This window comes from Larimichthys crocea, chromosome XX, assembly GCF_000972845.2.
Source record: "Larimichthys crocea isolate SSNF chromosome XX, L_crocea_2.0, whole genome shotgun sequence".
NCBI lineage: Eukaryota > Metazoa > Chordata > Actinopteri > Sciaenidae > Larimichthys > Larimichthys crocea.
The window spans coordinates 9,677,638-9,705,220 of record NC_040030.1 but is presented as its reverse complement, the minus strand read 5'-3'; the positions used below and the strand labels follow the sequence as shown (position 1 = coordinate 9,705,220).

The 27,583-nt window shown below is 39.2% G+C and overlaps 1 protein-coding gene and 1 non-coding gene across 10 annotated transcripts in view; both read right to left on the bottom strand.

The window, feature by feature from the left end:
* Positions 1–1,757: 1,757 nt before the first annotated feature.
* LOC104934965 (ELKS/Rab6-interacting/CAST family member 1) overlaps positions 1,758–27,583 on the bottom strand; it is a 120,332-nt gene continuing 94,506 nt past the window's right edge. For 6 of the 9 annotated variants that reach the window (XM_027291944.1, XM_027291946.1, XM_027291947.1 and 3 more), the window contains 3 exons: positions 24,728–24,835; positions 18,252–18,437; positions 1,758–3,929 (listed from right to left, as the gene is read on the bottom strand). In XM_027291944.1, the coding sequence (XP_027147745.1) occupies positions 3,792–3,929; positions 18,252–18,437; positions 24,728–24,835 (432 nt within the window). In that variant the 3' untranslated portion in view covers positions 1,758–3,791. Of the gene's footprint in view, positions 3,930–18,251; positions 18,438–24,312; positions 24,391–24,727; positions 24,836–27,583 lie in introns of those variants that run through there. The other 3 variants (XR_003464317.1, XR_003464318.1, XR_003464319.1) reach the window with 1 other exon arrangement.
* Positions 27,181–27,253, bottom strand: trnak-cuu (transfer RNA lysine (anticodon CUU)). Its single transcript has one exon. It is a non-coding gene; the product is annotated as a tRNA-Lys (tRNA).

The window sequence follows — 27,583 nt, the reverse complement described above, 5'->3', positions numbered from 1 at the left end:
TATGTGAAATCAGTATGAAATTGGGACATGTTTGATTTTAATCCTCAGTTCCAGAGGAAGCAAAAGCTTCAGGTTAAAAAGCTACAACTTGTACATTCCACTTCTTCTTCTTTCCAAATACGCAATTTCACATGATAGATTTCTAAGATTTCCAAATGTCAACAGCTTAAGTGTTATGCTGTTCTAAAAACAGATCTTACATATTTCCTTCTTTGATTCATATTGTTGGTATTTAAGTATGTAATAGTTTTGCAAACTTCTTGTTCTGTAACAGCTGAAAAAAGTTCTGCTGTATGAGCTACAACACAGACGAGATGAATGAAGAAGATGAAATGATGTCTGGTGCTCAGTGAATTGTGCCTCCACTCATTCCTATCTATCTCTCCCTCCCTCGCTCTCTTTCTCCGTCACATAAATCACGGAGTCATACATGCGTATCTCTTCCTCCTCCTCTTTCTCGCTCTGTCCATCCCGCCTGTCTCCCTCCACTGGCTTTTATTAGGACAGTAGATGGAGAAAGCAGAACTGATCCGATCTACACAAACCTGGGTACTGACACACGTACAAAGCGTTGCCATATGTGAAGGTAAATACCAGCGCATATGCTACATTTACAGACTGTCAAGAAGTCGCTTCTCAGTGTGTCTGATGTGTTTTATTGTGTGAAAAAACAGAGCGACCCAAATGGCCTGATGATGTTTTGAAAATTCTTCACAGGGAAGTCAAAGGTCAGGTCAGGACCGAGGTTCAAGGTCAGTCGAACTGGGTGGGTCTGTTAAACCAGATTTTCTAGTTGAACAGAGTCCAACAATGCTGAGCTGCTGCCATGTGCAAGATGCAAACATTAATGAAGCGTGTGTATGTGTGTGTGTGTCAGGCACTTTCTTTCATGTGTTCCTGTGCGTTAATCTGCAACAGATGAGTAAATATCAGTTTTTAACACAGACATGCACAGCATCCACAGCTGTAAAGTGCAACATACACATTAATGCAGCAGTAATATGCTTACAAAGACATCATACATAATTTCCTGCAGGTTGAGTACTTCTACTTTTGATACTTTAAGTAAATTTAGCTAATATTCAGGTTGTTAAAGCAGGACATTTACGTGTAGTGGAGTATTTTCAGTGTGGTATTAGTACATTTACTGAAGTAAAGGATCTAAATACTTGTTCCACTGCTGCTATTTAGTACCAAAGACTTTTAAAGTTACTAAAAACTGTCCACAGTATTCTGACATAAATCCAGGCTGCTGGATACAAAGCATTTTTCGATGAGGTGGACATTTAATGAAATCATAATGGTGTGACTGGACTGTGTGTGCGTGTGGTGAAGAAGCAGAACAGGATGAGGCCTGGGTTATGGAATAATGTCATTATTGTGGGCGGATAGATAAATAAACCACAAGTGACAAGATATGAAGCACAATTTAGTCTTCGTGTGAAAGAGTTAGATATAAAGAGCGAAGGAAAAGAGGGCAAGGAAAGGTCAGAAGAAACAAGGACTTCTAACAGAAGGAAAGATGTTTCAAACTCTTTGTACTCAGTCATCTACAAACCTTTTTACCTTAAGTTTTTACCTTCTTCCAACCTTTTAAATATCATTCAAGCAACATGAGAAAGAGGAGTGACATCGCTCCATCTCAAGGGGTCCAAAATCAAAAGGTTTGTGTACTTCAGCTCTCACCTGTCAAATATCAGATGGAAACAATGTGTCCAGATAGATGAAATGACAGACAGAATCATTTCACAATAAAATTAAGATAAATCCATATTTTATTCCATTCTCTCATTCCGATTTTCAATCCACAACAAAGTCACAAGTCCCAGTCGTCACCATTCCCAATGACAAAAAAATTATCAGTATAAAACAGACGACAAAATACTGGATTTACAACACGAGCTCATATCTGAGAGAGTTTCATTCCAAAATAAGAAGCATTTGTCAGATTGTACACACACTTCATGGTTATTAAAGCTGTTGAACTGTTTCAAACTGGTAACATTTGAGGAACCTGCACAGAAAAAACAGACATGTTTTGCAATGAAACTCCTCATTTACACCCATGTGGCTTGGATTTTTTTTAATACGTAGCTTAGGGGCTGAAAATGAGACCTCTTTTTTTTCTGTTCACAAAAGCCTTTCAATGGTGTAGAATCAGATGCGAGTGTTCAGTGTAAATCCCCATCTTTAGGTTTTGTGTCCACCAGGTATTTCTTTTCAGGGAGCAGCGCTAAACAGTTGCATGTGGGAAACACCACTCATGGCTTCAGCACTCACTACAGTACAAGACTAAGAAAAAGAAACCCATCAGAGGGGGCTTTTGATTGAAGTTGAAACAATCTGAACCTCTAGTGCTCTGTGTGTAAGCATTTAAATCATGCTAAGGCTGCCAGCGCTGTGGAAAACATGCATCAGAAGAGTGTCATTTCCACTGTAAACAACAAGAAACTGATTTGAAGAAAATGTTCCCGGTGGACACAGAACCTCATGTAGGTGCAATATACGTTCCCAATAACAGTCACCGGTTTATGGAACTGTGGTTACTTGGGAAAAAAAACTAATAAAACAAAATTTTTGACACATTATGTAACATACCAACCAATACATCATTAAACAAGATTAGTGTTTTATATATATTACCAAAGGCAAAAAAATATAGAGCAATTATTTTATATTTCCTCCATCCCAAGACAAAAACAAACAAACAACAGAAACAAAAGATGTTTCAATAAGGGAAACATGTTAACTGTAAAGGGATTGTCACAAAAGGGTAAGTGAGCTAGTTTCAGCATGGACACCGTAACTGAACAAAGAAACACAAAACATCTATACTCGCATGTTTTAATAAAGGGAGTATTGCGATATTTATTGTAGTTTGTGCCTTTCATCAATCACAGAAAAAAAAATGGATGAAAGTTTCATGTTCCCCTGACGAAAGCTGTGTTTCTGTTAATTAAAATTCTCTCTATACAATTTACATGTAGACTATGTAGAGACTTACTGCTGACAGAAACTGCAAGCTGGGATTTCATCAGATATTACACACAAAAAAAACAAGACAAGAAATAGGAAAAAAAAGACTAAAAGTTAAAAAGATAGCAGCAAATGACGTAAAGAATCAAAGGCAGCTGAAATAAACAAACTTTTGTAACTGAACCAATCAAATAACAATGTGGTAACAGCGTGTAAGTCTGTCATCAGAAACAACCTGGCAACCTTAACTCACTCTAACCCTTTTGATGCAGTCTGAAAATCTTTTTCCCTCCATAAAAACACATCAAGTCATGATTGCAAATCCAAATGCTGATTGCCTGGAAAGACACAAGATGGCCGCTGCAAAGTGTCACAGATGGCATGTGCAGTGAAGGCTCCTTCTGTTTCGGAGTAGTTAGGAAAATACGTGTTTAAAGTCTCAACAAACATCAACTATTTCCAATTAACGTGCATGCCAACAAAGCACTTTTAACTGAAAATGAACAGTATTTCCCTCAGCTGGCACTGTTTCTTCAAAATTATAGCGACTAAAGACACCGTGGATTAATATTTTTCAGTATTTTTCTTTTGTAGATCCCCTGTTGTGAAGAAGAGCAGGTGGATGAGAAAGTCTTCATCTTCATGTCCAACATTGTGATTTTTTTGTGTGTATCGGGCGATTATGTTGGCTTTCTGGAGACTTCTGAAGGTCCTGTGTATGTGGCCGAGTGTTAAATGTTTGCTTGCTCTGCTTGCTAATTCATGTATGTGCGTCAGCTTATTTACGTTTTAGTTGGTGCGTGTGCATTCGTGTGTCAGCAGCTGTCCTCCAGCGCGTTGACGACTTGTTCCAAAATGTCGGGGCATCGGTCGGCAATCTGCTGCAGGACCTGGTTGGCATATTCCTGGAGCTCCGCCCCCTCTCTTTCGCACAGCGCTAACTCCGCCTCCAACTAAGAGAGAGAGAGAAAGACACAGAAAGAGGGGAGAGAGTTCAGATAATTTGTACACTAGGATCAAGTGATGCAGCCAACATAGTAACATTTAAAGGAATAGTTTGACATTTTGGAAAACAGGAGTTAAGCTACACAAGAAGATCGATGCCACTGGCCTCAGCGTGTCATCGAGCCACACTTTAGGACCGCCCACAAAATCCTGGACTGAAAACTGGTGAAAAACCTCTTAAAAAAATATATTGCTTTTTGTTTTACACTTGGCCAATATCTTACATTAGTTTAATTTGCACAGTGAACCTTTTAGGTGCTGGTAGGAGAATTTTGTTTTGCACAGATCCAGGTTCCAGGATATCCCCTGTTTCTGATTTAATGCTAAGCTAACTGACAGCTTGCTGTAGCTTCATATTAAAGGAAGAAATGAGAGTATATCAATCTTCTCATCAAGCACTTGCAAAAAAAAAAGCAAGTAAGCTTATTTCCCAAAATGTAGAACTGTTCCTTTAAATTCCACACTGCTATGTTGTTGTTTTAAGTTGTGAAAGACAAGAAAGGCAAAGAAGGAAAGATAAAAGAGTTTCTAAATTTGATATGAGTCAAGAACAGGCAGAAATGGATGATCAAGAAGCATGTTTAAGGTGACACACACACACACACACACACACACACACACACACACACACGCACGCATGCATATCAGACTGTAATCTGAAAACACCACAGTGTAGTTCTTTCTGCCGGTACAGAGTGGAACATTTCTGTGAGAGAGCGCCGATGTTATTTTCTTTGGCTGCAGCCGAGCTGAGACGTCAAACCTAACTGACTTAATGACCAATACATCTGTATCAATAAGAGCACCGCTCAAACAGTCATGTAACATAAGCCCACAGTTATGTTGGTGTGTGTGTGTGTATATGAGGCCTGGGTCAGATATTGGCAAAATATTTCCTCGTTAAGTCTTAACCTCTTCCCTCTGCTCTCATCTGTAAGCCAGCAAACCTCAGTGGCATTTTATATTACAGTGGTTTTTTCGTGTGTAAAACTGCAGTAAGTAATAATACTATTAATGATTAATGAAATGTGACTAATAAATCACAGGAAAACATAGTCTCTTATCCATATATTATGTTGTTGAATTATTTAATGGAGAGTATGTAACAATTTATTATATAGTGTTCTAAATATATGGTCAGTTTTCACACTGTGTATGTGTATTTATATTGGATTAAATGCTGTTAATAGTAATATTAACACTTGCATGTGCAGAGACTGAAAGGAGTCTAATGAGCAACGTTATCATATTGCATTTGGGGGAATGTAGGATGTGTTAGGAAGCTTTGGGTCACACTAGGGTATACCAGTCAGGATTGCAACAATTCTAATCAATATTTATGAACAATTTAACTTAAAAATTGCCTAACTTTATTCAAGTGCAATAGTTTGGTTTGGTAATATGAATATGGTCATTTTTAAGTTACTAAAAAAATAAATAACAATTGTTAGACTGAGTTCTTGTTTTTTTATGCAATAAAACAGCTTTGTTTACTGAATAACTTAATTTACCCATTTGAGAATACTGATATTATCCTTGCAGTCTGTAATTTGACAGACAGAACGAACGAGTGAGAGACAGAGGTAAAGGATGAGATGAGAGAATACAATTGATGGCGAAGAAATATTTTATTATCCACATCCATAATATCCAAATATCCTCCAGCCAATATCCTCGTTTTTTATGTGAGGCATAAACATCTATTAACATATTTCCTACCAGTCAGTTTATGTGTGTTTGCAGGTAATTTAACTTAATGGCTTTACATTTTAATTGCAATCCCTCAGAAAAACACGGCAGTAAAGATAAGGCTGTAAGACGACTGAGAAGAGATAAATGGTTTAGTATGTGTCTCTTGTCTTGTGCTCTCTGACGCAGCCTTGACCCACACCAGAGAAAGACACTTGAAAAGGAGTTTTAAAAATCAAGATTAAATGGGTCAAACACAGTGCTAATACTGCCATGAATGAATATAGAAAATATGAGAAATACTGTCAGGATATTACGTTTCAGCGCGGTCTGCCTATAAAGTTTTAATAAGGGAATCAAAGACATAACGGCTTTTATCTGGATTCACCTGAATTAATGTACTAAATGAAAATCAATGACCTTGTGAAATCTTTCAAAAAATAGCACACCACTCCTGCTTGCTGTTTGTGTCTGTGTAGTACTACTATGTCTAATTATGCTATATCACATTATGCTATGTTGTGGACATCAGCATTCAGTGGCTACAGGCTGCTTTTATGCAAAACCAGCGTTGAGGCTTAAATGAAAATTCAGGTGTTTTACAACCTGAATATTTTTTTAATTTTGACCATGGAGCTGCTGGTTCTTATAATATTGTACTCACTAAATTCAGTGCTGACATCTCTAAACATAGCAACACTATAAGACTCTTTGAGAATAAGGTTCCCTGGGGCAGAAAACACGAGTTGTAAAACAGGTTTTAGACATAATCCCAGTGAATCAGTGTTTTTGATTTGTGACCCTTTAAAATGAACCAGCGTCTTTCAGCGTTTTCCTTCTCACAGACTGAAACAAATTATTTTGTCTAAATATCTTTTTCATCCTAAAGAAGTCAAACTGAAACGTCGGATAAAAATATAAACCCTGCAATCAGAAAGGTCCTGACCCTCAGATTGAGAACCACAGATCTAAACCACTTATTTGGTAATAAAATCAAAAGTGAGACCACCTGAAAGCTGCGTGTGTGTACACTCATGGTGCAGGTTTAAAACCTGGCTGACTTCTTGCCCTAATGGACTTTATAGCAAAGCTGCCACATCTGTAAATCTGTAAATCACTGCAATCAACATGGTGAGAACACTACTCCCATAACTGATATGAATGATGGCCAAAAGTAAAAAAACAAACAAAAAAACCCCACTTTTCCTCAGAAAGTCATCATAACGTAATCCTCCGCAGAGGAACAAGTCCACACGTAGCTAAGCAATAAACCTAGTGTCTTGTTACTTTCACTCTATATGGCCTGAAGAAATTAAATATAAACAATGCTGCATGATACAGTTTCCAGTTATGAGGTAGAAGTTTGGATGTTGTGGTTTTAAGCTCCATGATCACGTCTCATGCAATCACAGTGTGTGGTCAGAGAGAAATGTAGACGGAATAATGTAAGTGGGCAGAGAGTTAGTGTTTCTAGATTCATGACTTCTGTAAGTGTGTTTGACTCTGTGTGTGTGTGCGTCTCACAGATGCATTAGTGTAGGTGTTGTGCAGTGAATGTGGCTGTGTCTTTCATATGATAGGTGTGTGTAAATGCACAGCATGAGGCTAACGTGTGTTGCAAGCTCAAGTTCTGATTTAGTGAGTGACATAGAGGATTGTGGGAAAGAGAGAGATATAAGAGAAGTAAGGCGTGAGACGTGTGTGTCTGTGTGTGTGCGCGTGTGTGTGTGAGAGAGAGAGGTTTGTTGAAGATGATTTTTACTGCAGCCATTAAAGCTCCATTATCGTGATGGATCATTATCTGCCTTATCAGGGGCCTGGAGACACACACAGACACACACACACACAGTCGAGGCCTCACACTTGTGCAGGAAGATATACATGCACACACAGGTTATCAGTCTGAGAATGAGGATTAGGGTAAAATGTGTGTGTGTGTGTGCGCGTGCACTGACCCGTTGACACACATTGCAGGGCTTGAACCTCTTTTCAGAGGAATGCTAATGTTTTCTAAGGAAACCATAACTCAGCGGATGGAGATTCACAGAGAGCGGGCGAGAGAAACATACGACAAACGTATGATCTAAACCGAGTCCATTAGTCCATCCTTGTGCAGGTCAACTGCCTGGTGCAGACGCACCTCTTAAAAAGTTACCCTTTTTTATGTAAAGATGATTCGAAGGTCAGAGGTCTGTTTTTATCAGAAATCTGTCTCTGTCCACTTCATGGCTGTGCATTTTAAACGGTTAACTCCACCTTGTTTTGACTGGCTTAACGGAAATGATGTTCAATGAATCACAAGGTCCATGTCACTATAGATCAGGGCTGCTTACAGTGAGGCCCACTGACCCACTTCCTTAAACAACTGTTCCAAGTGCTGCATAAATAATAGTTACTCCTACAGCTGACTTGAGAATGTAGTTCTGTTTCCGTTTTACGAAGAAACAAGAGAAGTTATTCTGCCATTTAAGAAATAAGGAATTTCGAGGGCCAAGAACAACTACAGAAAGTTTGAGACTTTTCACTTGAATTATTTTAACGCAAAGAAGCCATTTTATCTGAATGAAAACCTTAACTGTGAAAAACAGAAGCAAAATAGTTTTTTTCCTACATTCCCTTCTTATTCATGGGGCACTTTTTCACGCTTACTACAAATTCCAACCAACCTTGGTACATAAAATAGCTGGATAACAATAAAAAGATGTTCATTAGCTTTTAAATATTCCAAACTGCTTTCCAATAATTGCACAATTGCGTGAACTTTAGCATGCGGCAGCTAAAAGACAAAAGTGACAGAGCAGCACTGCCAAGTAGGAAATGTGGAAGGCAAGAAAACAGAAACTGGGGTGAAAAGGTCGACACTTTCTGAAAAAATTTATGACAGATTTAAACAAATCCAGCAGCAAGGCATGGGAGAAGGGTCAGGGCAGAAAAACCTGGAGGGCATCGTTTGACCTTATATTCTACAGCAATAGCATACAGAGTTGGAGTAAAGATACAATCAGGAGGTTTAAAAGGGCTCCAGACTCCTCACCAACAGCCCTGAGCAGTGGTATAGAAAAACCATTATGACTAAGAGCAAAGGGATAAAGTATAATAGGCCTATATTGACTATTATAATCCCTGTCTCTCTGCCTGTCTCTATTTAAACCATTAGGTTCTTACAGGCTTACACTGTATGTAAAGTGCTTTATAGGTTGGCTGTCTGTACAGCGCCAAGCCCAAAAGCGTCTGAGGCATGTGACCAAATGTGCGTGAATGTGTGTGCCCGGTCGTAGCCCGGTATAGTTGTAGTCCAGGCCGCTCAGCTAACGAGCTGCAGTGGGAATAGAGCTTGAGGACTTGTACCTAAAACTGCTCCTGGAGGACTTAAACATACTGCACTCTTTTTAGCACTAACAGCTGAATAAAAAATACAAGGCAAGTGTGTATTGTGGGCAACATCACTTGGTAATTTTTTACTGTAACAGGTTATTTAATCAGCCAAATTGACTATAGGAACATATTCATATTTACAGGCTCAGCCTCTGGGAGCTGTTAGTTAGGAAGGTACAGAGGATTAAACACACATTCAAGGAATTGGATTTGGAAACTGTGCCTTGCTCATGAGCCTTTGTGTACAACTCCCCATCCAGCATTTTATTAAAGTCTATGAGTTCAATTCTCCAACATTCACTTTAGCACCTACTAATGCAAGTCAAGAGAGAGGTGGCCTTGTGAATATGGTGACTGTAGTGGAATACCTTCATAGAGAAAAGGGCTTATAAAGGATATAAAAAAAGACTTAAACCTTAAACTGGCCCTCTAGGAGTAATTACACATGGCTGGACTTACAGCACTAATAGCTGCAGAAATAAACAGCAGAAACAGACTCCAGCGTTTGATGTGTATAGGTGTAACCTCCCAGTAGGTCGATTTAAAAAGATGGAAGTAATTTAGTTGATTCTGATTCACAGTGTTAAGGGTGTATATGTGTTTTTTTTAGGCTTGGTTTATGTATTTGAATGGCAGCGATGCAGTAAATAAAGAAAATACAACCAAGAAGTGCAACACAAGGAATCCTGAGATGTGTGAGAGGGTTAAAAAAAACAAAACCCTACTAGTTTACCTGAATGTAAACTAAACTGCAAGTCTGTGGCAAATGATTAAATTTGGGAGCATAACTGAGAGAAAAACAGATATATGTACACTTATTATGTAAAATGCTAAACCTATTCAAATCAAGGCAGAGTTAGAAAATAGAAGAAGTACCTTTTATCCGGTTGGAACTGTATTGCTAGCCCATAAGTCTTCTTGATATCCTTAAATATTCATCTCAAATGTAAGATTTGCTCAAAGTCATTTAAAAGGCTGAAGGCTAGTGAAGAAAGATTGAAGAAAGAAGATCAATAATTAATGCTAATTGTTTAAGGGAGCCATAATCTCCGATATGATCATTAAATACATTTCCATATGGAGAAATATATGTTAAAAAACTAATAAAAAAGAACAAGATGACCAACTACAATGTATCCTCATTGTCTTTTACAACCTTTTCTTTGAATTCCCCTGTTCACTTTGTCTACATTACAAAGCCAAAACTCTCACGTTAACCTAGAAAAACACATTTTCTGTGTAAATCTGAATGTTTGGCTATGTGACACGGTGCGTGCGTGGCATTTGTACACTTTAAAGTGCCTCGAATTGATCGACTCCTTGAAGTATGTTCAGTGTTTGTAAAAGTCACAATGATTTTATGGCTGTCCTGATATAAATTCCTCCAGCATGGCCATGTGGCAGTAAAAGGAACTTGAACTTGTCAAAGGAAACGTCTGCAGCAATAACGCAGAAAGAAACACGTGAAGCCGGACAATGGCAGCCATTGTGAGCAAAGATTTAACGGCTTCAGATAGAGACAAGAGAAGTGTGAGAGTGGAGCGCATTTAATTTAAGTCTGTGGCCTACCCCTGCCACCATCACCAGTTTTTCTTCCAGTTACAGACAACAGAGGGCGGAGAGACAGAAAGATGGAAGACGGAGCGGGAGCTGAAAGACTGCTCGAGTTAGAGAGAATTAGAAAGAAAGCGGGACACAGACTAATTAAAATTGAGTTACGACAGCAAATAAACAAATAAGAAATGGAGTAAGAGAAGACTAGCTCAGACAGAAAGATTTAAAGGAATAGAGAAAAAGGAAGAATAGAGGACAAGATAACCAGAGACAGAGGGAAAGATCAAGGAAGAAAAAGACAAATGCATGTAAAAAAAAAAAAGAAAGTAAGAAAAAGGTCGACTGGTAAAGCCATTATGTGTGGATTCAATAAATCTGCATAAAAACCCAGCAGTTTGCCTGTTATGACTAGCGGAGGACTGCATGTACATGTGTACAGTATGTGGCTGTGAAATGGGCAATGAGGGTCGGACATGTGTGTGGGTGCGTCTGACTGTCTCTCCTTTTGTCTGTGCTTCTGAGTGTGTGTTCGCTGTGTGACTAATGGTCGTTGAGGACCTCTGTGTCGTATTTAGAGAGAAAACAATCATCCTTGGAGCAGGAAGCAGAGCTGCCTAATGAAAGCCCAGAGAGACCCCAAACCACAAGGCAGCACAAATGGATGGGTCTGAATCTCTGCTCTTTACAACTCCCAGCCCTCTCTACTCCACCTCCTCCACCCTCTGTCCTTCCCTCAGTCCAGTCTTACAATTTCATTTGCACACGGACAAAACAGCTTTTCTTTTGTGATATCTCAAGGTAAAAAAGAGCTGAGTTCTTTCTCAGGTTTTTTTGAGGCACAGGTCAAAATGTCTTCCCAAGTATATTACATATTATATAAGTATAAGCTGATAATTAAAATGATTTGAACATCATCCTTGGAAAACTGTGCTAGTAGTGCTTTTTATCGAGCAAAGTCCTTTCAACGTAGAGAGCTACTGATTAAATATTCAAGTTGTGTGGCCGTGCAAAGCCTGCCTGGCACTGTCAAGCTTATTTTTTTTATTGTTAGAGGCTCTTACCAGGTCAACACTGAAGGAGTGGATATTTCTTTTATTTCAGGTTTAGTCTTTATGGCACCAGTACTAAAGTAAGAAATCCAAGTCAAGTCAACATTTTCTATAAATCTAGGCTGACGCAAGTCCAAGTTTATGACTATGTCTATGACTCACTGTGAATCAGACAATTAAAACAACAATAATTACACTTTTACATCTTTTGAAATCACTGGGGATGTTTCACATGCACACAATCAGTCAGTACCATTGTAATACTTTCAGTTAACCTCTCCATTATCAGCTGTGATGTGAAGTTCCAGTCCCACCCATTCCTGTTTTTGCATCTCCTGTCAATCAAAATACACCCAATCAGTGACCCCGTAGCCATGAGAGGCCATCACAGACCTTGTAGTCTGTCAGTCTGTGAAAGGGCATCAGGCTTCAGAGCTGAAACAACAATGATTACGTACATTTGAAAGCTAAAGAGTAATTATCCAGAATGATCCAACTTTGACCACATATCAGAATGACTATTGTACAGTGAGTCTCACTGCTAGTATCTCCACATAATGGCCTTTAATGGTAGTCTGCTCTGGTTTTCTCGTCTCCATAAAAATGAAATGATCGCTCTCAGATCTTTATTACGTTGAAACTGTTTTATAGTGTTTTGATATCAGCGTGGATTCAAAGAGTTGAGTTTAAAGTCACTGTGGCTGCAGCAGCATACTAGTGTTGTTTTCTCATATTGGAAGTTTGTTATAAAGCTATTTGAGTCACTTCAGTTGACTGAAAAGCCTCCAGGCCTTGGAAACCTGTTGTATAACTTCAGAAATGTATCTACGGTAAGCCAGAGAGAAAAAGTACATACTCCCCTCTTCCTCACCGAGAAACCTTCTATTTGGATATTACATTGTAACAACAATGACATTTGAAGTCTGTAATTGTGCAGTATTTTCCTTCATTACAATGAGTTGTAGAGTTGTAAATATGTGGACTCAGTTTTCACTGAGGTTTCTCCAGTTTGAGTTGGCTCGAAAACACTTGCAGTCACTCACTGGGAGCCGTTTTTAGTTTTAGCAGATAGAGGGTCATGGGCTGACAATTCATGCTGGATTCATAATAGCAGCGATATAATGTCAGGCTCAGCCAATAACACTTCATCCATTTTTTTTAGAATACCAAACACACGCAAATGTACGCGTGCATAGACTCAAATAGATTCGCAGTCACATGCACACTCGTTTATACGTTTATGCATCCAAACACACAATGTGTAAAACACGTCTTGATAGCTTTTCCGCATAATAAAAACATATACAGATACAAACGTATACACACGTAGGCGCGTACACACAAACAGCCAGTTCTTATAGCTTCACACTTCAGGCCAGAGAGAGTGACTTCCTGTGTGTGTGTGTGTGTGTGTGTGTGTGGATTACGATGCCAGTTCTCTTCAGTGCTCATTAGAGACGTCATTGAGCCATAAAGGTTATTATTATGACTATGGCACAGAAAACAGCTCTTTTAGTGAAACCTCACTTTTGGAATCAGTGTTACTTTTTGTAGTTCAGCTGAGGTTAAAGAGAGACATGGAAACAAATACACGGGAACAGACGACCAGAAAAATATCTTCAGCAAATCCATCATTTGAAAGCTTACCTTCAAACCCTCAAAAATTTACTTTCGTTAGGGGTCAGACCAAGCAAACGTCAGACATTCAAATGTCAAATTCAACGAAAATGACCAGCAGTTGGTGGCAATTAAACATCCTGTTACCAAGTTCATTTTTCATTTGGTAATTTAATGTTTAACTGTCACATCTAATCATACAGGTTCAAACATGGTTAAATGTACTTCTGGAAGCTCATGCAACTAATAAATGTAATTAAAAGTAGTGTTAAATGGGTATTATGCACTAAAGGCTTAATCAGAGCAGTAATACAGACACACTTTTAAGGGAAAAACAGCATCTGCAAAGCGTCATTTCACTCAGTCACTTAACATAGTAACTGTTGATATGTAAACATGTAACAGTTACATAAAGTACATACAGAAAAATTACATTTTGGTTGTGTTGGCCAAAAACGATCTCAATGAAAGATAAGTAATCAGGCCAGGGCTGTCAGGCTCTATGAATGCTAGAAAGACAGTCTCTATGAACGCTAACATGCAGCAGGTATAAGCATACTAATCAGCGTTTGCTAATTAGCGCTCAACACAAAGTACGAGTTACACCTAATCTTCTGCGGTACATAAATGTGAGTACCAAATGTCATGGCAATCTGTCCAACAGTTGGCAATAGGCTTTTTACTCAAAACCACAAGTGTCAACTTCATGGTGGCACTAGAGGAAAAATCAGCGGAGAAAATTGGAAAAGATTCTTTGGGGACGAGAGGCCAAAATCAAATGTCTGTATCAGAATCATGGCGATTCAGCTAATTTTGGACCAAAGTGGTGGACTGACTGACATTACCACCCAAAGTACCATACTGCTGAAAAACCTGATTTATTATGAATTTCTTTTTTTCCTCTGTATGTTTCAATAGCTACAGAAATGTAAATGGCACCGAAGAGGTTTAAACGTGACTAAACCAGAGGATGACATACAGACATCTAAGGCTGCATCTAAACCAAGATTATTCAAATGTAGCAAACATTAGCACATATTAAGGAGGACTTTAACAATATGTTTCATTGTTGAATTGCCCAATAAAAGGCTTTTGATCTGATTCCCATGATGGATTAAAACAATTCCATGCATTTTGGTTAAAACCCACTGACTGATGACAAGCTGTGGTTGTCCTGTTGTGATAATATCTTTGTATTATGTATTGTACTGTAAGGAAAATCTTTTGTTCTGTTACATCTGCTGTTGAAAAACAACCCAAAACATGTGGAGAAAAACTCCAATTTTATTTTAAAAAGTCAGAAATTAAACTTTTTAAATAAAGCCACCTTGAGGCACTCCTTACTTTAGCTGCTTTGAGAGTGCAGTGTCAGTTGAGAACTTCATATTGCAGCCTAAAAAATGCAGTATGTTGTTTTTCTTAGAGATTTTCACATACTTCAGGTCTTCCGTTACTGACAAATCTATCTTCAGTAGTGTAATCAGTTTAACTTATCAGCACAGAAACCAAGGATTTCACTCTGTGAAGCTTGAATTTACTGCCTTGTTTCTTGCTCTCAACCAGTTATCTGTACTGGGAGGAGCCCAGTTGATAAATCCTAAAGACTGACTTTTTATCACACCCTTTCCTTTAACATGCGAGTCAAACTTCTTCGTCGGCTCCATTTTATCAGAACAGAAGAGAGTTACAACAGAAACCATTTAGTGAAATGTGTAAGCTGGTTACAGAAGCAGACTGTCAGGTAAACAAGACTCCGATGGTCATTCATGATTGTTGTTCCCTCATGTTAATGCATGTGTGGGTGTTTCCATGTGTGTCTGTGTTTGTGCGTCTGACCATGTGTGTTTTACATGCTATTTTAGTATGATCCTAATGGCTTTACAGAGTGCCAGGCATTTTAACAGAGCCAGGGAGAGGCTTGTAAAACACACACACACACTCACCACAAGACAGAGAAGAGAGGCTGGCACACTGGAACATGGTCGTCTGGAGGGAGTCTGTGTGTGAGTGTGTGTGTGCATTAAGAGGGTCAGCCAGGGTGATGGTGACACATGATGAAGGAAAACGAGAAACACGGGCCCGAATGAAAGACAGGCAGTGTGTGTCTGCGATTGTGTGTAGGCAGGGTCGGGGTCTAAAGCAGACACATGGCGCCAAGTGGCACTGCCCGGGTATGGGTGGGTTTGGACAGAGAAGGAAGGAGAGGCAAAAAGATTCAAACTGTGATGTTGTTAAGGGAAACATGTCACCAAAAACAGAGGAAACTTTTAAAAAAGCTAGCTCTAACACCTACACTGACACGGAGCAAGTGAGAGTGAAAGGGAATGGTGATGGAGGCGGTTTAGAGGCGAAAAGTAAAGATAGGTGAATGGTCTTCCTTTCGAGAAGGAACGAAGTTTAGAGAGTGATGGCAGAAATGGAAGAGAACGAATGCGAGGAAAAGAAAAAAATTGAGAGTTTTCACCCAGAAAACCAAAACCTCAGAATGAAAGAAGCATCCTTGTTGCTGTGCGAGTATTATAATTAACTGTTTTTTTTCCACCCAGCTTTGACCAAACAATTCAATGAACATTCTAAAATAACTCTTTTTGGGGTTAGGACAATCTCACATATGCCAAAAGCAAAGTATTTATGTCATTCTTCAAACAATGACTGAAATAATTTTTTTTTTAAATCTCTAATAAAGCCTAAATAGGGTCTTAGACCACAGTGCCATTTTTGTGAAATTGAGATGACCAAATCATACAAGAGTGTTTTAGATAATTTAATACGTTTTCCTGCCTTTCTTCCTTCATCCAGTCACAAATTCAGGGTGCAGGGACTGAAAACTCACTTAACAGGATTGTTATTTTATGCTATGTTATGCTTTAATATGCAATGATATGCTCTGTTATGTTACGTTATGTTGTATGGCAATGCAATGCAGGCATTTAAAAATCAATTTGCACTAACATCCGCAGTAGAGACACTTAAAACAACTATTTTACCCTAAAAATAATAGCTTCAATGGCACCTCTTTTGCTTCCACGCTGTGCCGTGAGAATGCCTATTCTAGCCCTTGGACTAAGGGGGTACGATTGCCCACAAGTAGTGATGTGCGTAATGATTTACGGTACTACATCAAACACCACCAACAATGGACATCATGGCTGAAGCATGAACTGATGAGAAGAGAAAAGTGGGACAGAGTAAGAGGCCGGACAACCATAGTTTCTCCCTCACGCTAGGAAGGAGAGGGCGAGGGTGAGAGCGACGATGTGGTCGCAATCAGCAACTATGATACATGCCATTAAATCCTACATGCTGGTCTTTTAACTTAAAAAAAAAGGCACAGACAATGTTTTCTGTGTTGGACTGCCTCACTTAATGAATGAATAAAATGTGCAAAGGAAACTAAACAAAATACTGTGGTATATCTTGAATATGTGTTGAAGTATGAGTGATTTGTGGTGAATACATTAGTCTATTAATCTATTTTTTTCCTCAGTTGTAAATTTTGCTTGGATGTGTTCATGAGTGCAATTTGTTTTAAATGTTTTTTAATATATTTTTTAATGTTTTTATAAACATAAGGTAGGAATAAAATACTGCGGGGCAGTTAGTTGGTCGTCTAAAACAATTCAATCTTGTTAGATAAGCATTGATGGCAGCCCACACAATCGGTTATAATTCAGAGTAAGGTTTTCTTTTGAAAATCTGTATCCCCGGCCACTGGACCACAGTTTCCTGTCTGCATTTTTTGTGTGAAAACAGGCTGATGATGAAAAATACGTAAAATAATGGAGTGTCCATGAAAGTCGCCCAGGCCATTTCTCTGCGCCGTTAATATACACAGTGATTAAATGACTGAGTTAATTCAGTATATTCAAAGTTTATTTAAAGTGACACCATACTATGCTGTGCCATATCTGAAGCACTCAGGCTAAACAGAGACATTTCCCAGCATTAAGACGTACAATAGGGCTTTCATGAGGACTGTAGGAAACTAGTCCTGCTGTACCCTAACCACACACTCTGTCACATTGCTCTGTGCTCTGAGTGTGTGTGTGTGTGTGTGTGTGTGTGTGTGTATGTGTGTCTAGAGTTACCGCTTTTCAATGTATACCACATGTAGCGACCGTGTATCGCCTGATACGTTTTCAATATGGAGAAAAAGACAGAGAAAGAGTGAGAGAGAGGAAGCCATAGACAGCCACAACATTTTTTAAATTTAATAATATACTGTTTATATTCAATATCTGAAAACACAAGTGGTTACCGTGACAACGGCACTAAAGTGCAGTGCGCAGGTTAGCCAGCCTTACCTCGAAATTTCCCTAAGCCTCACCTTTTCTTTCTTTACCCTCACTTCCCTTTTCCTTGCTCTCCTCCTACTCTCAGATGACAACTCTTTCGACAGTTAAATGAATATACTCTTCATCTCCCCTCCTTGCTCCATATATGAACCAAACCTCCTCCTCCTCCTCCTCCTGCTCCTGCTGCCAAAAGCTCCAAGCAGAGTTTACTCCCTGTAAAATAAAACGTCTGAAAACAGTATTTGTTCCGCAGCCAGGAGCTTGTCGTCAGGTGACCCGCTAGAGTAAATCTTTTCAATAATGTCAAAGACAGTGCCAAAATCCTGCCAGGCCGACCGGTGTGTGCCATACTCCTACACACACATTTGCACAGTTATAGAAACATACGCATACACACACACACACACACACACAGTGAGAACAATCTTATAAACTCACAGACGTCATCACATGTATAAGCAAGCACACAGAAACACACACACACACACATACTCAGTGGCTAATTTTAGGAATTAGGATGAATTGGGAGTGACAAAATGTCCTCACTTCTTTTCCATATTTTTCAAAAAAAGTATATATTTGCTCCTGTCACAAACACACACAGTTAGAAGCGAGGATTGACTTTTCTTTGCATGATTTTTTCCCCTCATCCTTCAGAAACACACACACTAATCCACACAAACTGTCTCACCTGTTCCTGCGTCATGCTGTGCAGCTGTGTATGCCAGGAGGCGGAGTCAGAGCGGTGATAGGCAGGGGGCGGGGCAAAGTCCTGCAATATGATTGGGTCCCGCTCCTGACACAGTGAGGTCAGGTGGCTGATGTACAGCTTCAGTTTGCTGCGATTTTGATTGAGATCCAGGAGAGGAGAGAGAATCTGGTGCAGGGAGGAAAAAAAATAGAGATTAATTCACTCATTTTATTGCACATTTTTTTGTTAAATGAATTCAAACAGTAAATAGAGTGCACTATATGGGAAACAGACAGTAATCTGTAGCACCCAGCAAAGTCTCTTGGCCAGGTCAGTAGTGCACAGTTTAGCTCATTGTACAAACTGCATGCAACACCAAACACGTTACTGGAAATGAAAAATGAGAGCCGGGCTGATTCAAACATAGAGATGAAAACAGACATGGAAATGGAGAGATGTAGTAAAAAAAACATTTGTATTTGTATATTTACATGCACACCAGAAACCTGAATACTGCAAGAAATTAGTGCTCAGTCTGGTTAAATGCAGTTGGTCAGTATTTAGTTTTCCCAAAAGCATATTTCTACTATGTTGTATTTGAGGAACCTGTTGACTGATATAAAAGCTGCTGCTTTAAAATACAATTTTAAATAAACTGTTTAGACAGAGTTAATCCTAGGTTTAGTTAATTATATTTCTCTGTATGTTTTCTGACCGGATGAAAGAAACCAGGTATCTTATTTACACGATTATTCAAGGTTACTGTAGGTAAGGTTGCTGTTTGTGAAGCTTCAGGTCAGGACTGAAATCTTGTGCCTTGTTTTAATATATTTTAATAAAACGAGAGAGATGAGAGAGAGGCAGAGAAGATGAGAAGAGACAAGTCTAGAACCAAACCTTTTGGCCAAACAAATTGGCTTTCTACCAATTTTTTTTGCTGGAACAATCTTGTTTTTAACACTAATCATGACTCAATCACTGTTACACAACTTAATTTCTGCATTGTGGTGGCAAAAAACACTAAAGAGAAGTGGAAAACAGGATGTATATATATTCATACGTGAGGGGTGTACGTGACTAGACAGAGGATAGAGGCAAGGAAACTTCCCTGTTGCCTAAGAGTGAAAGATGTCTGTCTTGTTGGTCACGAACCAAATACCAAATACGGTTTTAGTACGTTTAGATCAGTTCTGTGGTTAGGTGTGTGTGTGTGTGTGTGGAAAATAGCTGAGAGCAAAATGATCAGCAACATTTAAGGTACAATGAAGCATATAAGAATAACAAGTAAATTAATGGTTATACAAGTCATTTCCCTCAGATCTACTTTGTTTATAGAGAATTCATCCAGATTGCAGAGTTAACATCTTTGATCAAACTGAGAGACGTGCAAATCTGATTTCACATATTAGTCATCTGGCCAGTGCATGAGCGTGGGAATGAGGAACTAAACAAATATACACACATTTTGGAGGTACAAGGCAAGACACCCAAACTCACAAGAGACACAAACTCACACAGATAACACACACTACTCTCCTTGGGGAATTGCAGGATTTAAGTGCAGAGGAAGCATGTTAAGAGTGCTGATAGTGTGTTTGTGTATGTATGTGTTGGTAAAGTATATTCAGTGCTAGCGGCGTCTGTCCACACCTGGCGCTCCCATGCTCATCATCACTCGACACACACACACACACACACACACACACACACACACACACACACACACAAAAGTTTTAACGGCAGGATCCAGTCAGTGCAGTAAAGTTTTTCTCTTTATCTGTAAAGAGCATCTCAGCAGGATACATGAATTTCCATGTGATGTAATCGCAGGTTTTCATTTGACATTTATTCTGCAATTAATTTAGACAGAGTCGCATACACCGACTCTGAGGAATATTATGTAACCATAGCAACCACACCGATGCTCCATGCCATGTCAGCTGATTAGCTAAAGCTAAGTTAAACCGACTATAAACACATGACGCTTTTAAAGACGGTGTCTCTTTTCACTTTGCACAGGTGAAACAGAAAACTATTTTATCCACATAATAAAAAGGCCCACCTCAGTGTACACTACATTAGCTGACTACGGATAAGTACCTCATGTAACCCCACTTCAAAATACCTGAAATAGCATTGTAACATATTTTCTAAACCTGAAAGCCAGCCTCAGCTGTAAAAACAGTGAAATAGCAAACTGCAAATTTCATACCTTATAAAACTCAACATGGAAATCCAACATTCATTATTCTATAACTTTATTTGTTTGAGTATACTGGCAAACAAATGAAAGAACTAGATGTAGGGGATTTTTCTGGAGGAAAAAAAAAATCTTATTGCACGCTCTTCAGCAGTAATAAGAAAACAATGAAAGCTGACAGTAAATCAAAGTAACTGTCACTTCTGATGCTGATTTCTTAGCTTATTTACTGCAAACACACACACACACACACACACACACACACACACACACACACACACACACACACACACACTTACTTTTTCCAGACCCACTCCATTGGTGTGTTCAAGAGCAGCTAAACCACCTCCCTGGCACGGCAACTGTTTGTTTTTTACATGCACACACAGACAGTCTATATATACACTCCTATATAGACTGTGTGAGTGCACAGACACACAAGCAGCCTGCACCACGGGAAAAAACACACACACGCGCATATACACGTACACTCATACAGGGTCGTTATCAAAGTTAGTACCAGTTACAGTATTTTCCAGTGAGGACCTGCCAGTACGTTACAGCCCATTTCGAAATACATCGCTGAACATTTCCCTCAGGAGGAGAGAGTGAGAGGGAAAGATAAGCAAACAGAAAATGATGGAGGTAAAGGCTCAGGAGATCTTACACATTCTGAATTTCAAAAACACCTCTGCTGCCGTATGTTACGATGTATGCTGGCAGTGGTGACGCAACAATGACTTTATCCCTCCAACATTGTGGTGTCATATCACAATATGTGAACACGTCTCTTAAAATCTGGCTCTACTGCTTTAAAAACATACTCAACATATGTGCAACAGCTGTTCGCTCACACTTTCTAATCCAGACTATTCTGTCAGAAAGCTTGAAAAAATGACTGTCCACACTTTCCAGACTTGCAGCGGAGCTCTGCGGATCAAATACAAGACAAATGAGAAACAGACAGAAAGAATGGAAGGAATGATGGCGATATAAGGAAGACATTTAGAGAGAAATAACACCACCGGTGCTTTCTTTTCCTTTTCGAGAAATATTTAACGACTAACGGAAACAAATGTCTAAAAATATGCCTGAATTTACCCCAGTAATAACAATGTGAAATATGAAAAAAACACTGAACTCAGAAAGTCTTTGCAGCTCTCAGTCTTAAAAGAATTTACTGATTTTATTAAGGTGTACAGTGCGAATGTAGATACATGTTTTTATTGTATTACACAACCTACAATACTCAGCATATGCAATGTGTGCGTTTAATGAGCCCACAGTGTTTTCCAGTGTCTTACTGTACTATGAAACAATCCCTAAGGAGACATAATTTTATACAGCACTGTGTGTGTCAGAGTGTGTGTGTTTGTGCCTCTTTATTAGCCTCCCATGTCTCCCTACCAGACTCTTACTGTACTATGAAACAACTCCAAAGAGAGACATTCAGCTCGCCTCATTCATTCACTGGCTGCATTTTTTAAAAACCTTCTATGGCCACATTATATGATAAAATCTGGATTTCTCTTCTACCACAGATTCCTTCAGAGACCGTATACATTCATGCACACAAGCACAAATACACGATTTGACCAAGAACAGCATCTATGGAGGAGCTAGGATTTCAATGCAGAGCACTTTGACAGTGTTGGAATCATATCACTATAAAAACTTGGCCAGTAAATAATCTCAAATAAAAGCTCTTTGATGTGAAACACACATTGCCTACATACCTACAAAGCTTGGCCCTGTTTTATTTCCAACAGCTACATTACAGAGTGAAGAGCAAATGGCCAACAAATCAGACTGCTGTTGTACAGAGCAGAACTCTTCTTAGCCAAAACAATTAGTCAGTCAACAGAATTAATCTGAAAATATTTTGATGATCCATAAATTGTTTGAGTCACTTGTCAAGCAAAAGCATTTACTAATTTTAGCTTGACAAATGTGAATTTAGCTGGACAAAAAAAACAAGTTTAAATAACACCAACACACTGGCCCAAAAAAGGTTTTTTCAATAAGCTCACATTGTGAAAGAACTGTGCTATGACGCGTTTCTCCATCACACTGAGTCCAAAAACGAATCACTGAATCGTTTTATCACCTTAAAATAGTAATAGTTAGAAGCTTGGACGGGTCTACGATTTTATTTTTTTGACTTAATGTGAACAGATGTTAATGTGAAAAATTGTTAGAGGTCCCCTTTAAGGCTTTTCATACACTTTACTGTTGTAGGATGAGGAACTTGGATGCAGTTTACCCACTTTATCAGGTATTTATTCTTTTTGTGCATATGAACACTTGTGCTGCATGTTTCCCCCTACAAAACACCACATTGCACTTATTGTTAATTACACAAGAGAGAATGTCAAGTTATGAAAAAACACTGAATTTATTTGATGGAAATTAACATTTACACTTCATCCTTGTCTTTTTTCACTGATGCATCTAATACCACTAAAGACCATTAAGAATTCAAAATACTATAAAAATGTCCTCAACAATGCTCGGTGTGTGTTAAGAGTGCTCTCCTGTGTTTCTCTGCTACAGTTGTTTCTGAAGCATTTCATGATCCAACTGCAGGACAGAATTCCCTTATTGAAAGAGACACAATCACTCACTGTTCTGATGTAATGCACTATAGCGAAATACCTGCCTTGCGCACCAAGGAGAAGTGTGTCTATATTGAACACGTGTGTGTGCAACCACTCATGAAGACGGAAAGAAAAAGAGAGTGTCAGCTGTGTACGTGCTGGCAGGCCCGCCTCTCTCAGCAGGGAGGTGCTACCGCTAATTAATAACCAGGGTCAAACTTAGATCCGTTAGTGAACCTTTGGGCTTTTAGCATCCCAATGGGAAATCCCACTGGAGGAACTGAGTTGTGCTAAAAGCAGCATGTGCTACTCATATGTGGTGCTGCCTGCACTGTCCTGTCAGAAGATCAAACTAGTACATCCCTTAATAATGTGAAGCCAAACTTAAAAGATACTTTCAGCATTGAAACTGTGTTTCAAAACTTTAAGTCACAATTATCAGATCAGGTTATCAGATTATTTACGAAAGCATCTAGATTCATAAAAGCAAAAGTGAAATTTGTTTTAAGTCTACATTAGATGCGTTAACATTTGTAGCAGTGTGTTGTTGTTCTTGTCAGGGGAAGGGTCAAGAGAATAAAACAAATCCTTTTATCATTCCTATGAAAAAAACATATTTTACTGTGCATTTTGGCAAAGCAGCAGCTTTCATAAAACAGCCACTACATCCTGGGATGTCGATTAGCTCAGTTGGTGGAGCATGTGCCCCATGTACGAAGCCTTGCCGCAGCAGCCCAGTGTTCGAATCCGACCTGCGGCCCTTTACTGCATGTCATTCCCCATCTCTCTCTCCGCACAGTTCTGTCACTCTTCAGCTATCTCTACCAAAAATGAAGCTTTAAAAAAGCCAAACTATCTACTACTACTATCCACTACATCCCACACAAAGAGTAGGTTCAGCAGAGAGATTATCATGTTGTGAAAAAAAGCATAAAGACACAGGAAGCATCTGAGCCAAAAGAGAAACTGATGCACTGACTGATGGGAGGATCAGACCAAAAGATGTTAGGAATGAGAGAGATGAAGTTGAAATATGTCCAGAGAAATCATCAAAGCTATTAATGAAGGTAGAAGAAAGCAATGATAGATTCAAGAGTGAATGTTAACGAAAGGATGGAAGAAATGAACATGATGGAAATGAACCAACAAAAGAAGTGAAGTGAATCACTACACCAGAACCAGATCACGAACTCACGGATGAAAAAAAAAGAATGGAAGAAGAACGATGAGGACATCCAAACGTGATCGGAAAGAGGACGCTCACCCTTCTGTACAAAATGGCGGACCGAGAGAGAGAAAGAAGGCATGTAATTCGCTAGGCCCAAATGCCCTCCTCATCGTCCTATCGGTTAGTTCAGTCCAACCGCAGCGTGAGTTTGGAAAAAGCAGGGAGTTAGTTTGTCAAAGCAATTGTAGACATAGTTAGCGTCAAATGTTAGAAAATTTTAACTTCTTGAACAAAATATTAGCTAGAAACAAATATATATATAGCTAGTGGTATAAATACATACACCCAACTTGCTGGAAAGTTTTCTTGAACTTGTTAATAAAAATAAGAAAATTTAGAAATGTTATTTTAGGGCATGCTGTTATCCACATATCAGTTTTAAGTGGTGTGCCGAGGCTGGGACATTTAGAGGTGCCAGGAGAAGGCTCACTGTCCTGGGCAGAGCTCTTACCTGGTCTGGGGAGGGCTTGTGATTGTTGGGCTGCTCTGAGTTTGGAGAGGAGACCTTCAGGTGGTCGTCCTCATAGTTGTCCGCCATCAGCTTCATCCGGTTTTGAGTCTGCAGACATAGAAAGAGAGTCACAAACAATTAGATCTGTTTGATACTCACAGCAAAACAAATAACATTCATGTATGAGGAAGCGCCAAAAAAGCAGTAAGTGTGTTTGTGATCAGAGGAAAACTATAGCCTTGAATTCCTCCAGGAGTTAATTTGCAGAGAGGAAGAAGACAAAAGGAGTGTTGGATGACTGCCATGAGCTTTGACTTTGCTAACACACTCAAGATTGGCCAATGACGGAAAGAAGTCCATGTCTGTTTGAGTTTGAAATGAAAGGTTGGTTCTGCTTGTATTTAAAGAGGACAATAATGATATGTATTTTCATATTTGAACTGCACACACATGTACACATACCCTTTGACCTGCCACCTGTTGTGTAGCTTGTTAACCGCTGCAGAAAAATAACAGGCTTGCTAACTTGCCACTTGGGATAAGATCCATAAAGACTAAGACAAATACTAGACTGCAGACACACACAAAGACCTGTAAAAACTGTCCATGTGCTGTACACACAAAGCACACACATGTTCAGGAGCACTTTGCCGTACAAATATACAGTGTGTAGACTTTTGTCCTTTGGCTTCCCCATTTCTTCTCCCTTTCTTTCCTCCGTCATTCTCATCTCTCCGATCTTTGCTCTGCCATAATCTCTTTGCTCTCCTCCCTACCATCCTTTATCTTCTCCTCTTCTCCTTTCCTTTTTCTTCCTCTCTTGTGCCATCTGTTTCACATATTATAGTTACACTTCAAGCTTTACAGTAGGCCTGGAAAAGAGTGAGGGAGTGAGAAAGAGAAAAGCGAGGGAGGGAGTCAGTCTAAATCTGTCAGTCATGTACAATCTAAATCCCCTTAGCCTCTCACTGAGCCCCACAAGGAACAGGGCTTAAGCAGGCCCGACTAAGGTTGTGTATACGTGTGTGCGGTGTGTGTGTGTTTGACAGAAACTGAGAGAAATATGTGAATGCCAACTTTCATATGTGTTTGAAAGCTAAATGAAAGAGGGCATTTTCAAATGTGTGTCTGTGTGAGCAGGAGATAATGGTACTAAACTAAGTGTGTATGCAGAACCACATAAGTGTGTGTGTGTGTGTGTGTGTCTACAGGTGCAGCAGAGACTACATGCTCTGTACTTATGTGGTTTCAAGATGAACTGTTTACTTTCCATGTTTGTTTTAAATACGTGTGTGTTTATTTTTTGTGTGCTGTCTTTATAAAACAAGGAAATGAATAATGTGTGTTTGCACACCAGGGGAGACTCTCTTCAACTTGACACACGCACACACACACACACAGACACACACACACACACACACAGACACACACACACACAGACACACACACACACACACACACAGACACACACGGCTGTGGAGTGATGTTTATTTGTCTCCGTTGGTCTCTTTCTCTCCTCCACACAGCGTCCTTAAGCATGTTAACTGCCACCATTTTTATTATTTATTGACTTTGTATTCCACAAGTTATTCTTTCAACCCACAACTTCAACAGTTTCTTGCATGTTCTTCAAGTGATAATACTTTATATTAACCATCATTAACACATGATGAAGTGAGTTTGGTAATTGTTAATTACTAAATATTGGTTTACTGTTTACTAATCATTAATAATGCTATATTTTTTTTTTATTGCCACTGTCAATGTCCAGATACCAGTATTTCAACACTAAAACATGAAAGTGGAATGATGTTTATTTGTCTCTGTCTGCTTCTCCTCTACATGACATCCTTAACTATATAAACCATTTTAATGTGTTCTCTGAATGGAAATGTGCGAGACAGTGCGTCACAAAAATGTAAAAAAGAAAAAAAAAATACCAGTGAAATACCAACACTGAACTGAAACTCTGATATGCATGCTGTCAAAGTTTAGGTGTGCTGCAAGGTTGCACAACTTGACAATTTTTTCTTAACTGTATGTTAACACTACACTTGTAGACGGTACAATTTTCCCCGGCTGCTCACAGTAATAAATCCCTTTCCATATTCACTAAAAATCTCCTCAATATGACATGTTGTTAAGGTTAAAATGTGAGACAATGTTGCAGAACTGAACAAAATGCCAACGCCCAACGTATCACTTGAACCCACGACCCTGAGATTAAGGGTCTCATGCTCTACCAACTGACCAACAAACTTATGTCACCTGTGTTTACGCTTAGGACTGCCAAGTCATCATGTAAAAGCTCAGTGACGGTGGATTGGTGTGCATCAACCTGTGTAATATTTTTTTCTGGATTGTACTTGTGATCTAATTTGGTTACAGTTGTGTAGTTTCTTGTGGATACTTTAGGAGTTTAATCTCTGAAATGCTCGACCCTAAAAGAGCATCGCCCAACGTGGGGCTCGAACCCACGACCCTGAGATTAAGAGTCTCATGCTCTACCGACTGAGCTAGCCGGGCTACATTTGAACAAAAAATGGATCAAGTTCCGAGGTTGGACTTTTAGGTCACGTCTTCTCATATGATTTACATTGAAAGTTCATAAGTTAACAAGTTTACTTTAATGGGTCCAATCTTGGGGCTGAATTAACTTGTCAAAACAATATCAGGAGTGGGGTTTGAACCCACGTCTCCATTCAGAGACCAGAAAGCCCTTTGCTGAAGAAGGAGCCAAACCTTGAGTCTGGCACCTTAGATCACCCAGCCATCCCGACCACTGACAACTTAAGTTCAGTCTGGACTTCACAACTTTTTGAACACGAATTATGGGTTTCTGGGTCCATGAACAAC